The sequence below is a fragment of the Corvus moneduloides genome, chromosome 6 (genome assembly GCF_009650955.1).
Source record: "Corvus moneduloides isolate bCorMon1 chromosome 6, bCorMon1.pri, whole genome shotgun sequence".
NCBI classification, from domain to species: domain Eukaryota; kingdom Metazoa; phylum Chordata; class Aves; order Passeriformes; family Corvidae; genus Corvus; species Corvus moneduloides.
This window is the reverse complement of record NC_045481.1, coordinates 41143038-41156267: the sequence shown is the minus strand read 5'-3', so window position 1 is coordinate 41156267 and position 13230 is coordinate 41143038. Positions and strand designations below refer to the sequence as shown.

Here is a 13230-nt window from a genome sequence, read left to right as displayed (position 1 = left end):
CTGACAATGTCTGGAGAGTTGGGGGCTGCATCACTCATTTGTCCTTCCTCTAAGCTAAAGAATAATGTGTTTTCCCCCCCTCTCCTACCCCCAGCATGGCAGTGGTGGGTGAGGCTGACCTCTGCACATGTGTAGTGGTAGGCTGGTGGCAGCTGTGGGGTTGTGCTCATGCCCTGTGCTCAACACCCCTGCTCTGATGCAAGTAAGAGCTGCCCACCACATTCAAGCCTCTTGTGCTTTTGCTCTCTTCTCTTGTTCTCCCCATTGCTGTCCTCTCGCCCTGCTACCCTCCTCCCTCTGCTCTGCCTCCATCTGTCTGTGTTCAGGACCCCATCCCTCTGTGAAAGGCCAGGCCATCTCCCCTCTTGCCAGAGATGGCCACCAGCCCTTTGCTTTTCAGACTGCAAGAACAGAGCCAGAATTCATCTTTGAGTGCTGAAACTGGACACCATTTTATCAGTGGCCTGGAATGGGAAATTGGAGCCTGGGATGAGAGAATTGAATAACTTGAGCTTGTTTTCATTTCATGTTTAATTTCCTGCAGGCTTAGCTCAGTCTTTCCGCTCCTTCCACCAGCCTCCCAGGGTTTTATGGGGGAAAAGGGATCAAGATATATTACTTCTTGCTTTGCTTTGCTTTTTTTCTTTTCTTTTTTTTCCAAGGCGGTGATTTTGCTACAGCAGAGTTTGACATTTTCCTCTCACTTTCAAGCCCCCGCCGCATCACAGGGTCACCACCAAAAACATTTCATTAACAGTCCCAGCAATCATAAGGCAGGTTCTGATGGGGACTGGCTGAGGGGTTTTGTTCCCTGGCTGTGAAGCCTCCTTCCAGCCCCATCCCTTTCTTCTCTCCCAGAGAGCAGTCCAGGAGGCAGATACTGATAACCCAAGAGAGATAAGCAGCCAGGGCCAGGCTGGCACAGGCTTGGGATGTGCCTGTGTGTGTGTTTCTATGCAAGAGGAAGGAATCATGTGTGAATACACGTCTACCTTGTTTTTCTACTGCTACTGCCTCAGACATCTGCTGCAGACCTGGATGAGCTGGAAGAAGCTCAAGCAGTTGCTGACACCAAGCAGAAGTTCTTTCTGGGGCTCTGCAGCCACAGACATGGAAGAGGAGAAGAAAGAAAGGGGATATACGTTGTGTAGGACCTGCATGAACACAGCACCCCTGTGCACCCTTGCAGGTTTGTGGCTGAGCCATAGCAGCCTCTTCCTGGCTGTGTGGCTCTGCCTCTTCACAGGGCTTATGCATGGCTCCCACTTTGGAAAACAGGGATGTGCAGTAACTTAATAGTACATGGAATCAAGGGGCAAGGTTGTGGGGGTTAGACAAGAAAATGTTGCACTGCATCACAGGGGGAATTAGCTTTGACAGTGTCAGACACCAGTACAGATGGCTGGAAACTGGGGCAGGCAGGAAACTGGAGCAGGAGAGGGGCCAGGCCATGGAATGCCGCTGCTTCACAGACTGCATGGTCCACCCCATGTATGCTGCTGGCGTGGGCTCTTCTCCAGGCACCAAGAACTCCGGCAGCTACTTCACTAATGTAGCGTGAGCTTGGGAAAGGGATGGAAAAATCAGAGCTGCCGCTTGCCTGTCCGGGCTCCACATCTGCTCCTGCCTGCAGTGCAGCTGGTTGTGTTCCCCAGGAAACCAAGCCTGGCCAGAGGGGATGACCTCCAGCCAAAAGCTGTGGGAGGGAGCATCACACCTTAAACCTGCTGTGTTCCCCACCTTTCTGCCACCTTGCTTTTCTTAGTTCAGCCTTGCAGGCAGCTGAAACTGACCTCCAAGAAATCATTCCAGGGAAGGATTATCCCTTAGATGACCATATTTTTCTTGGGAGAGGGACTACTGTGCTTCCCTCAAAGCCCATGGGGATGCAGTAAGCATGTGCCCAAACCCCCCGCAGCAGCCAGACCCTCTCCCAGCATGGCAGAGGGTGTCTGAGTACCTGGCAGCTATTTGGCTTGCAGGGGAAAAGTAGTGAGGGGCTTGCAGCTGAAAAGTAGTGAGGGGCTTGCAGCTAATTTGTGATTTCCACCCTGTAGCCCTTGGTTCTCAGTCCTTGCAGCCCGTGTTTGCTTTGCCATCAGTCTCCTGAGCTGCAGCCCCATGCCCGTACCCACTCTTGGGATGTGAGCTAATGGCCCTTGATGCCACACTGCTGGTGTTGGAAGACCCCCACAGAGCAGAACCGCCCCGGAGTTGGGAGACAAAAGTCAAGCCTAAACAAGCTGTAGCACAACCCAGAGCTGGAGACAGGCACTAGGGTGATTCGCTAGGGCTTTGACTCCAAAAGCCTCCCTCACGGGAAGCAGAGCCCTGTGCCATCAGCAGAAGAGCCCTGTGCCACCTCAGACTGCACCTCCACACCTCCTCGGGGCTGCCACTGCCATGCCAGGGCTAAGCAGCTCGCTAGCCAGCAGCCCCAGGCCCCTGGGAACAGGTGTGAGAGCCCCTGAGCCTGGCAGCCAGCACCCACTGCACTGGGCACAAGGCTGCTGGTTCTCGCTCTCTAGTGACGGGAGTCTGCATTGCTACCGACAGCACGGCAGTCCTTCATCGCTGGCCATGGCCCAAGTCACCGAGTCCTTGCCGGAGAGCCGGGGAATGACTGAAATGCAAGTGCTTGCCCCTTTCACCAAGGGCTAAGTGCTCGAGCAGCCAGGCCACTTAGACTAGCCCTTCAGCTGCTCTGTTACATGAGCCCTGTCATCACCATCCCGAGTGAGAGGTGTGCACTGGCAGTTGCAAGAGCAGGGAGGCTGTTCTTGGCTCCCTGTGGCAACAGGCAGTAGGCACACTTATCTCAGAGCAAGCTGAAGCCCGTCTTTGCCAAATATTCTCCTGGCTACCTAGGGAGTTGCTTCTGCCCTCAGCTGAAGTGTTACCCAGTGGTAAAGTGGGGAAAAACCCCAAAATGAAGGGTCATGTGTAAGGAACTTGTAGATTGCATCTGCCTCACCTACCCTGGCTCTGATGGCCAGCCCTGCACACTGCCTGGGACGACACAGTAGCTGCAAACCCTGGCTCAGAAGCGAGCAGGAGGAGCTCACCGCCCTCCAGCACCTCATTCTCATTCCTGAGCAAAAGGAATTTCATGCACAGTGCAGCCAGTAACCCAATGCTATGCCTGGCCTCCCAGGAGACCCCATTAGCACTTGTGGTGTGTTCCTGGGAAATCAAGAGCTTTGTCCAGTGGCACAAGTAAAGAGCTGATATTTGTAGCACTGCCTTGCTCTGCCCATGCTGCCGTACTCAGCATGCTATGCTCGGGACCAATGGGAATTGCACTGCTGCCTGCTGAAACGTAGCCATGGCCAGCCTGAAGAGAAACAGCTGTGGGGAAGAAGAACACACCAGCCCTGCAAACCCATTTAGGCAAGCAGACAAGAAAAATCCTGCTTCTGGTTGAATCCAGAAGTAAATGCACAAACTGAAATGGACTTAAGCATGGATGTGGGCCTTATTTGTGACAACTACTTGTAAAGGTTAAAGCAGAGGCTGCCTGGGAGCTGAGAATATTCCTGGTACAAGAGAGAATCAGGTGTCTCCATGGGCCAATTATTCTTGATGCTAATGCAGGTTCTGGGGGTGGTGAGCTGCCAAATGCCTGCAGACGGAAGCCACAGGATTAGCTGTGCTGGAGAAAGAGCTGGCCACCAAGGCGTGAGCTGTGGATGTCTGCTCCATGCAGTGATGCTCCTTTTTGAACATGCTTCTGAGCCCTGACAGGCCTCCTGTTTAACCTTGACTCAGAGGAAAGAGCAGTAGTCAGAGAATCATTCCCTTCTCTGAAGTGGATTTCGGCTCTGCTGGGCCCCCAGGTTAGTTCAAGGGAGCTAGTTCATGAGAGCTGGCCCCTGTGTGCGTGGAGGTGATTGAGACTCTCAACAGTGTGGCTGTTTGACTCTCCTGCTCCTCCCAAGATGGTGGGTGCACCTTTTGCCTCTAGATCTCCAGCTTTCATGCGGCCTCAGCGCCTGCCAAGCAGGCAACACAAGCTGCCTCTGTTGTATCGCCTCATGGTCTCTGGTACTGAACTCCCGATCACCTCTGCATCCTCATCTGCCAGAACAAGCCCATCCTGTGGAAAAGCTTGCTCCTGCTCATGCTAATGAACCTGTGTTCCCTGCAAGTCTCCTGAAGAGAGCAGGTTTTGTGCAAGCTTTGTTCAGGGTGGCGGTGAGGCTTACCCGCCTGCTGTCCCGTTAGCTCAAGGGCAAGAGGTTTCTCTGTGAACATTGAATTGCAGGACACTAGGCCGAATAAAGGAGCTGACACTAGTGCCAGATGTGGATGTACCTCCTTGTCCTTTCCCTAGGCTCTGATTAGGGCTTGGCTGCCTGCACCTTATGGTGGGGCTGCAAGGGAACCTTGGAGGTTTTCTGTGGCTCATCCACCCCTCACCCAGCCCCAGGCTTTCCCCCCATACCTGTACACGAGCCTCGGTGAGGTCTGTCCTCATGGCTAGCTGCTCCCTGGCATAGACGTCGGGATAGTGGGTCTTCTGGAAGACCTTCTCCAGCTCCTCCAGCTGGTAACTTGTGAAGGTGGTGCGGTTCCTCCGCTTTTTGCCCTTGTTGCTCTCCGAGTCGGCCTTGTCCATGGGGCTGGGGAGGTCTGTGCTGGCCCTGTCCTGGGGCACTTTCACCCCGGCCTCCTTCACGCTGAGGTAGCTGCTGTCCATTGCTGAAGGGTCGGAGCTTGGCTGCAAGTCAGGCTCTCCCAAACTGCTTTCCTTACCTGTTTGGGTGGGAGGTAAGGGAGGGAAGAGGGGGGCAGGTTTGACCAGGGGTAGGGGGCAGGGAGACAGAGGAGGAAACAGATGTAAATCTTTTGACCAATTTTGCCCAGCACAGATGGGCAAGCTCTCTCAGCTCCTGCTCCCTCTCAGAGACTCAGGTGGGAGGATGAGCCCTGCACACTCACGTGCACACACCCCAGCAAGGCCCTCCTTCAACCTCCCAACAGCCACATCAGAACTGAACATCATGGAGCACTACATTCCTTGGTCCTGGCCACAGGAAAGGTCTCTGAGAGGTACCCATCTGCTCCCTGCACCATGCAGGTCCCCTGTCACCAGCCCATCTGTGCTCCCCTGCTGAATTACAGCGAGTAGAAAACCGGGAGTACGCAGCAGCCACATGTGGTGCTCGGTGGGGTCTGTTTTCTGCTCCTGCATCCTCAGGCAGTGGTGGTGTGTCAGCAGAGGTGCTCCTGGCTGACACCCCCAGTCGCCCCCACAGCCTTCTGCCAGGACTTGCCCTGCTTTTGGCAAGGAGGCCGTGAACGGGGCTCAGTGCCGTGGAAAAGGACAGTATGAGACACCTGCGGGAGCAGCACCCCCTGCTTGCAGGGCAGAGGGAAATGAGAGGAGTGTGACAGCAGTCTGGGGGGCTGTTCCTGCCTGACTGCCCTCAATAATCAGTAATTAATGAGATGTGACAGATGAGAGCAGTATGGCAATGCAGGAGGAGGAGGTTTCAACCACTGAACCAGTGAACCGGTTCCTTTCTGAGGCTTAGCAGCTACAGTAAAACCACCTTTGAGCTTTGTCACGGGGCAGATGCCTCCTCAGGCACAGGCACTATGTGTGTCCTCTCCTGCACACCTCCTGCCTCCAGTGACAGTGGTGTCCCCTTCATTAGCAAGAGTGATGCTATGCCATGGGGACCCATGGCTCTCCCTTACCTGATGCCACTGCTCTGCATTTCTGTCACCAGGAGAGAAAAAGAAGGATTTGTGTGAGCAACTGGCCACCTGGCATATAGTGCACAACCAAGTGTCACACCTGGACACATTTCTGGCTGGGATCTTTGGGCAAAAAGCATGGTAGCCCTACTGCAGGTTTTAACCTTGAGCCACCATGCTCAGTTCCTAAATGTGTGGGAAGTGGCACTGTGGTATTTTCTATCCATGCGCTCCTTACCAAGCCAAAGGCACATCAAGTGTCTCATCTTTTTTTGAAATTTCACATTAGTCTATTTTCAAATGTTACCAGGCCAGGATCAGTCCTTCTGGGAAACAGCTGCACCATTTAGTGATGTCCCTGCTGGGAGCTTTTCCCTGGCAATGTCATAGCCAGGGTCATTAATGCCAGCTTAGGCATCTTAGCCCATGTCTTTGGCAACAGCCATTTTTTCCAGCACTCATCTCTTGTTACAAAATCCTTCCGCTAATTTGCTGTATATTTACAGTTTAGCCCTTCTGTGAACAACTCTGTCACATCTTCACAGCCAAAAGCCCATGAAAGGGCTTGTGAGAAGCTGTACTGTGTACAAGCCCTTGCCCACCTCTCACTCTCGCAGCTGAAAGGCTGCACTGAGGTGACTGGGATGAAACTAGAAGGATGAAATGTAGCTGTCACCCTCAGGCATGAGGCCCAGATTTAAGCTTGGGGAGATGAGCTATGAAAGGGATTTGAGAAGAGAATTGCCCAGGTGGTACAGAGGGCTCGTAGGCAGACCTTGGCTGAAGGCAGTGGAGTTACCTGCCACTTTCTCCCTACTGTGAATTCAGATTTATTGCTTTCTCTAATATTGTTCCCTCTGACTTTTGAGGAGCTCCCTGTAAAGCTTACCAAAGCTTGATGTTGTCTATCTCAGCTCTCTTTGCTTTGATCCTTGGGAACATTTTGCCAAAACTTATGCTCCCTGGGTTCCAGGACCAGTGTCTAGGCCAGTGACTGACACACTTCCTCCTCTTTGAACCTGTCTTCTCCAACCAGCTGACTTCTGGGGGATGCCGGTGGAAAGACCTGTCCAGAATGGGCTGGGACAGGGTCCTGTCCCACAGCCTTGGCAAATCATATGCTACGGACATGATATTTATAGTTTTCACAACTGAAAATAAAGCAGTTCCAGAAAGTCTGCAGCAATGGACTACCACCTATGAGAGTCAGTAGAGACAGAGGAATAAATAAAGCATTCCAAGAGGTTGAGTTTTTTTCCCTTTTTCTTTTATTATTTATGATGTCAGGAAGCTCAGTACATTTTCCCCCACGGCTTTGTGCTGGCTGCCTCCCTAACTCCCAAGCCCCCTGCAGCTCCAGCAGCAGCAAACACAAGACCTGACGCCTTTCCTTGGGAATTCCTCTGCTGTTTTTTATCTGCTTGTGGAGCTCAGCTATCTGGGGAATGGTCTGTGCAAACATACACACACACACACTCACACACACACACTCAGCTATCTGGGGAATGGTCTGTGCAAACACACACACACACACACACACAGAGAGAGAGAGAGAGAAAAGCTCAGTGTCTGTTCTAGTTTCATTGACAGCATAGCTCGAACTGCAGCTGAGAACTGGGCCCCGGACTTTCAGCAGTGATGAGTTATCTCCATCACAAACTACCAGCCCCAAGGAGCAAGGACTGTCCCTGCTGCACACACAGTGGGTGTTCCCATGCCTGCTCTGCCAGGCCAGAGCCCTCCTTGCAGCTCAGCCATGCTGCTCTCGTGCTCCTGCACTGCAGCAGACATGGGCTTCTTCACCTCTAGCCCCTGAAGGCCCTGGTAGGGATGAGCTGTTTCCAGGAGAGGGGCAGAAACTGTGGGATGGAGGGCAGGACAGCAGCATAGGGAGGGCATGGTGTAAATGTACCCTCAGCTGAGCATTCCAAGAAGTAACTCTCAATCCCTAGAAACAGGCTCCCTGACCTCAAAACAGTCACGCTAAGTGCTGAAGTGAAACAAATTGCATACATCTGCATATGGATATGCCCAGACTTCCTGTAACTGGAGATGGCCTCAAAGTTTCAGTGGGGTGTCTGTTTCTAATCAAACCTAGAGAGACCTTGAGTTACATATTGTGAAGATCTCCATGACAAGGAGTTAATGTGAGCACCACTGCACCCTTACAAGCCCGACAGGACCATTTGGTGTCTCCTCCACTGCTTGCCAATCCATCCTTGCCCTTGTAGCAGTAGAAGGAGGATATTTTCTGGCTTCCCACAATTATACCCTGCTCTCGTAGTGCCTTGGCTGCCTGCTAGGCCATCAGCACTCCCAAGACCTTCCCTGAGTCATCCTGTGTCAGCTGCCAAGGGGCAGGGACAGTCCAGGATAACTGGGCATGTGAGCCCCAAGCATCTTGCAGCTCCTTTTGGGCAAGAGGGATGCCTGCGTTCTCACTTCTTCTGCAGGGGATGTGCCTTTCAAATCTCCCCACATCTGTCCTGGGAACCCTACGGAGGAGAAAGGGGGTGCAGGAGACACAAGACCATGTTCACATGTGACCATGAGGTAAGGTGCTGAGACAGCCGGGCATTGCGCTGCTCTGCTGACAAGCTCCCGGAGGGAACAGTCATCTTTATTGTGCTGTCAGAATGCTTGGATCCACAACCTGTATCCGTTTTGTTTCTCAGGTGTGCTATTTTGGGAGGCTAAAGTAAAATCTTCACAGCATACAATCTTATCCATGGAATTTAATTTAGAGCGAAATCAGCTTAGTGCATCCACAGGGCAATGGAGAGTGGGACATTTCCAACACACAGCTTTGGGCCCAGCTTGAAATGGTGGGTCTGCTTTGCGCAGCACATGTGTGACAAGCCACAGCTCCTGCACGATAGGCTCCCTCACACAGATGCCGTGATGGCAGCCCCACAGCCCATAAGGCTGCATGACAGCTACAGGGCCAACACAACCCAGGGACACAGCCAGCACAGGAGAGTTTCCCCTGGGCTCCAGGCAAAGAAGCCTGCTGGATCTTGGCCCTGTTAATGTACTGCTCCGGCAGCAACTTGTCCAAGCTATTACAGCCTCAGCGAAGAGCTGATGCTACCCCAGTCCTGAGATGCTTCAGGAATAGCCTGGAACACCTACTGGCTTGTGGCAGCTCACAGAGGCTGGCTGTCTGTGGACAGCCCATGTTCAAAGAGCATGGCATGGGTGGCATGGGGCTGCACCAGGCTGCCCCTCTGCTCCCACACTAAATGACATAGGGGCCTACTGCCTTCCTGTCCAAGTGTGGGCACAGCAGTGTTCCCCCCTGCCTACACCCAAATTCTATGGCCTACAATGCTGGCTACTTCCTGCTGCCTCTTCCTGCCTGCACAGGTGTGGTCTGACTCTTCATAGCAATGATGCTTTTAAAAAAAAAGCTCTTAATGTTATTCTTTCAACTCTTGCTTAAATACCAGTGTTAAAATTTTGCCTAGATAGGATTCAGGCAGTGTATTTTACACTTCTTACCAAGGCAGATTTGCACCACAGCCCAGCCAGCACACCTCAAGGACTTTGCCAGCCATAGGAACCTTATCCGACTCTTGTGATCTTGCCTTAACACATGCTGAAATCATTATACTTGTTTCTAAGCTGTCTGTTCAGTCTTCTGTCTCCTATCTGTCATTAAAGTCTAGAAGTCAGCACAAGGCTATTATTTAAAAAACATCCACATTTTGGGTTCTATTAGAAAAAACAAAGTGACTGGATTTTAGACATAAAAAGACCCAAATATTTAGGTTTATTTCTGTTCAGGGAGTCTGTGCTCTTGCAGTCTGCACATGTAGAGAAGATTTTAACACTTTTTTAGTTGTATGTGGCATCAGTGATTTTATTAGCAATGATCAGATGCTTAATCGTACTTTCACTCTTGGGCCTAACTGAGGTGTAAAACTGGGCAGCATTCATCTCTTAAATGCAGGTGGTAGAATTCTACACAGGACACAAACCATTGGCTTCATTCTGGAAGCTGCAGTTACCCTTTGCTGCTAAGCAGAAACTGGCTGGAGCATCTCCATTTCAACTCTGGATAAGGATGAGTACATGGCCTGCCCATCCCTCCCAGCCAGGGACCTCGTTTGGTTGATTGTGCAGAACCTGAAGAAAGGCTGAATATGGTCTGTGCTGTTCCTCTGCTCATGGTACAGCATTACTGACTTCCCATAGTGCTCTGGAGATCACTGCATGGATGTTCTTGTCTGCATGGACACCATCCATCTCTGCTGAGCTTGTCAAAGCTGCTGGCACTGCTGCTCTGCTGCCTGCAGCCTCCTGAGGCTCTACAGAGCAGGGGGCTCACACTGAGTGGCTACTCATGGTGAAACTCAATGTAAAAATAGCTGTGAAATACCTGATCACCTTGGGGAGCTAATTACAGACAGAGCAAAGTCCTACAGAAAAGTCTACTTGTAGAGAAATGAAAGGAGGAAAGGAGTGTTTCTTTCTACTGTGCTCCTCCTGACCACACCTAGGGCCCCCTCTTTGGGAAGAGACTTGTTTTTCTGATCAGAGCATACACCAGGAACAGGCCTGGAGCAGAAAGGTCTGAAAAACCTTCTGCTCCTGGAAAGCAGTCTGGGGATGATGCCAAGGGTGTCACACAGTGGGTCTATAGGCATTCTTTTGGTGGCCCTGAAGCCAGTGTATAACTTGAGTCACTGGCTCTACCTCCACTGTGTGCCTGGGAGACGTTTCAGTGGGAGTCAAATTCACTTCAGCCCTGGCTGCACTTAAGCCCTCTTGTTCCAGGCTGGCTAGTTCTCCTGGAGTAAATCACTGTATGAGTTTGGGGACAGACAGCTTCATAAACATTAACTCTAGTGCTGCTGAGAAGTTTACATCACAGCAAGCCTGGGGAATATGCACTATTTATTTGGGAAAATTGCCGTTCCTCTCACTTTTATTCTGATCTAGCTCTTTTCCCCCAATACAAACATCTGTTTTTGAGGGCATGTGTTGCTTTATTGCCTGATTAGCTGGGTTCACACACCCTGTGGCTGGGGAGAGCTCAGCATTGTCTGTACAAGTGCAACATGTGCTGCTTGCTCCTCTTTCATGTTTTTTAAAGGATGCTAACAAAACTGGCTGTTACATAAACAAATCAATTCTGAAAACTCGGCATAGAAGCTGTGGCTAGGGAAAAAGGCACAGCTCATTCCCCAAGTCCTTTTTCATGTGGCCCATTCATCTGAAAAGCAGGAAAGTGCTGACTAGCAAATTTTGAAGGCACAAAAATGCTTCTAGCAACCTGCTGCAATTGCAGTTGACTTTCTGGCTCCCAGACCATGATATAAGGAAAGAGAAGGAGCAAGAAAATGTACTGCCATTGTGTCCATGGAGAGAAAATCAAACTGCTCCATTGCATACCATGGCTTCCTCACTATTGAATGTGAAGGGAGATTATTGCTTATGCCAATATTCTGGAGTTGGGCATCTCAGTTCTCTCTGATTAGTCCATTAATTTCCCAGTGACATGGTTTTGTCCCCTCTGACACCTGAAGGTCTTCAGTGTTGTAGGGGGTGACAGAGTGCCTTGGGGATATGCCAGGACCAGCCACAAGATGACTTTTTAAGTGGCAGCAGAGGGAAGTGACGGCCACCTCAGTGGCATCAGAGCCTCTTTGGATCCCACACAGGCGTCCCCGGGCACAGGGCTGGGGGTGATCAGCTACAGGTTTGCAGCATGCCAGGCTATGTGCAAAGTTTGAAAGTATGACAGACAAGATGGGTCAGCTACTGCATTTTGAAATGTCTCATTTGCCACTGTAGGCATGTCATAAACAGCTAGGAAAAATTGTGAGTTTCTGCTCTGTCCTATTGTGTGTCTGCTAAAACAGTGCATATGAACCAAAAGCCATCTAGAACCTCTGAATTGATATGTCCCCGATGTGTACCAGCTAAGGAAGATGGACAAGGCAGGCAAGGATGGGAAGGAGACTTGACAGGGCTTTCAGTTTCCTCTTGGCTCTGGTTTTGATACCTTTTGGGTAAGTAGTCTCCTCCTTCCCAAGCAGTCCCGCATTGCCTTGCTGTGGCAGTGATCGCCTGAGGGTCTTGGTTTTTCCCAAGCTCCTCAGAATCAGATGTGAGCACCTAACTGCTCTGAAGGCTTGGCTCAATGCTGAATAGACAAAATATGTTATATCATTAAGAAAAAAAAATCAGCATCACTGGTATTGGACAAAGTATTGAATGGTGTCATCTCAGTCATAGACTCATAACTGCACACGAGCTAATAACAGTTTATTGGGATTTCAGTCCAAGAGTCCACAGATCCCTGGGCAAGTGAAAGGCAGAACAGACAGGCCCCCAGTGCTGTTTGCTGAAGACTTTTGTTCTCCACAGACAGACACTGTAGGTTTTTGCACACCTTGATGCTCTGTCCCAAAGTGGGAATTCTGTTCTGCTCCTGTCTGAGCTGAGTTTTCCTGCCCAATTCACCTTGTCTATCTTACTCTGGGATCGTTCAGTTATCCCACTGGTGTGTTTTAGAAAAATCTAGATCCAGCAAGGTTGCTCCTCCCCTGCTTAGATGCTACCTCCAGCTCAGTTAGTGACAGTAGCATTTAAAGTAGCCAGGATTCAACCCCGCTCCCTGTGCTGCAGTCTTGTGAAGTCAGGCTCTGCACCTGGAGCAGGGAAAGGTAAGTGCTGGGGAGCTCTGGGGCTGACAGCAGGCAGTGCCACTCAGTGCCTGTGGTAGCACTGAGGGCTGCTCAGATGTGAGTGACAGATGAGGCTGATGCAGGGCTTAGGGATAAGCTCTCACTCTGAAAGGAAGAGCATAAATGGTCCCATCAGATGCAGATTTATGTATTCATCTTAACCTCACCCGTGCTGCTTGGCCACTGCAAGGATCTAAAGAGATCCCTCGCCTGAGCACTGCAAGAGAAAAGGGGGCTCTTCTCTGCAAGCTGTTATCTCCTCCAGAGGTTTCCCCTGCAGCCAGTCAGTGCCTCTGTCTTCCCCACAACATGTTTCCTGGATGTTTCCCCTACAGTTTCTACCCCAGGCTGGGTGCTGGGTGAGCAGGACCTCTGCTCTGTCAGGGTGAGAGGGAGGCATGAGGCGGTGGTGCAGCCCTCTGGGTCTCAGTGTGTGTGTTGTCTTCCATGCTAAGCACACGCCAAGCAAGGCACTGCCAGCCATCACCTGTGACAGAAGGTATAAATCAGCCATCTAGTTAAGAAGGGAGTGGGGGACTCTTCCTGCTGGTGAGACAAAGCTGCCTGAAGGGAGTTGATCCTTGTTCTGATGTCTGGCTATGGCACAGTTTAATTCCCTGCTGCCAGCTTGCAGAGTGATTCACCCCATCCTGTGGGTCAGTGCCTGCCTGGACGCTGTTCACGTCATTTGCTTGGTTGGTCTGTCTGCCTCTCTCTGCGTTCTTCTGTCAGTCTGCTTTGCAAAAGCAACCTCTCTGCAGCAGAGACAGCAATGCATTGCTGAAGTTCAGCTGCCTCCCAGAGGTGATTTCTAGTTGCCTGTTCTGTGCTG

The 13230-nt window shown here is 51.1% G+C and overlaps 1 protein-coding gene across 2 annotated transcripts in view; it reads right to left on the bottom strand.

Annotated features, from left to right (window-relative positions):
- Positions 1 to 13230, bottom strand: part of ALX4 (ALX homeobox 4) — a 44830-nt gene that overhangs the window by 10852 nt on the left and 20748 nt on the right. For both annotated transcript variants that reach the window (XM_032112558.1, XM_032112559.1), the window contains one exon: positions 4445 to 4755. In XM_032112558.1, the coding sequence (XP_031968449.1) occupies positions 4445 to 4755 (311 nt within the window). The remainder of the gene's footprint in view (positions 1 to 4444; positions 4756 to 13230) is intronic.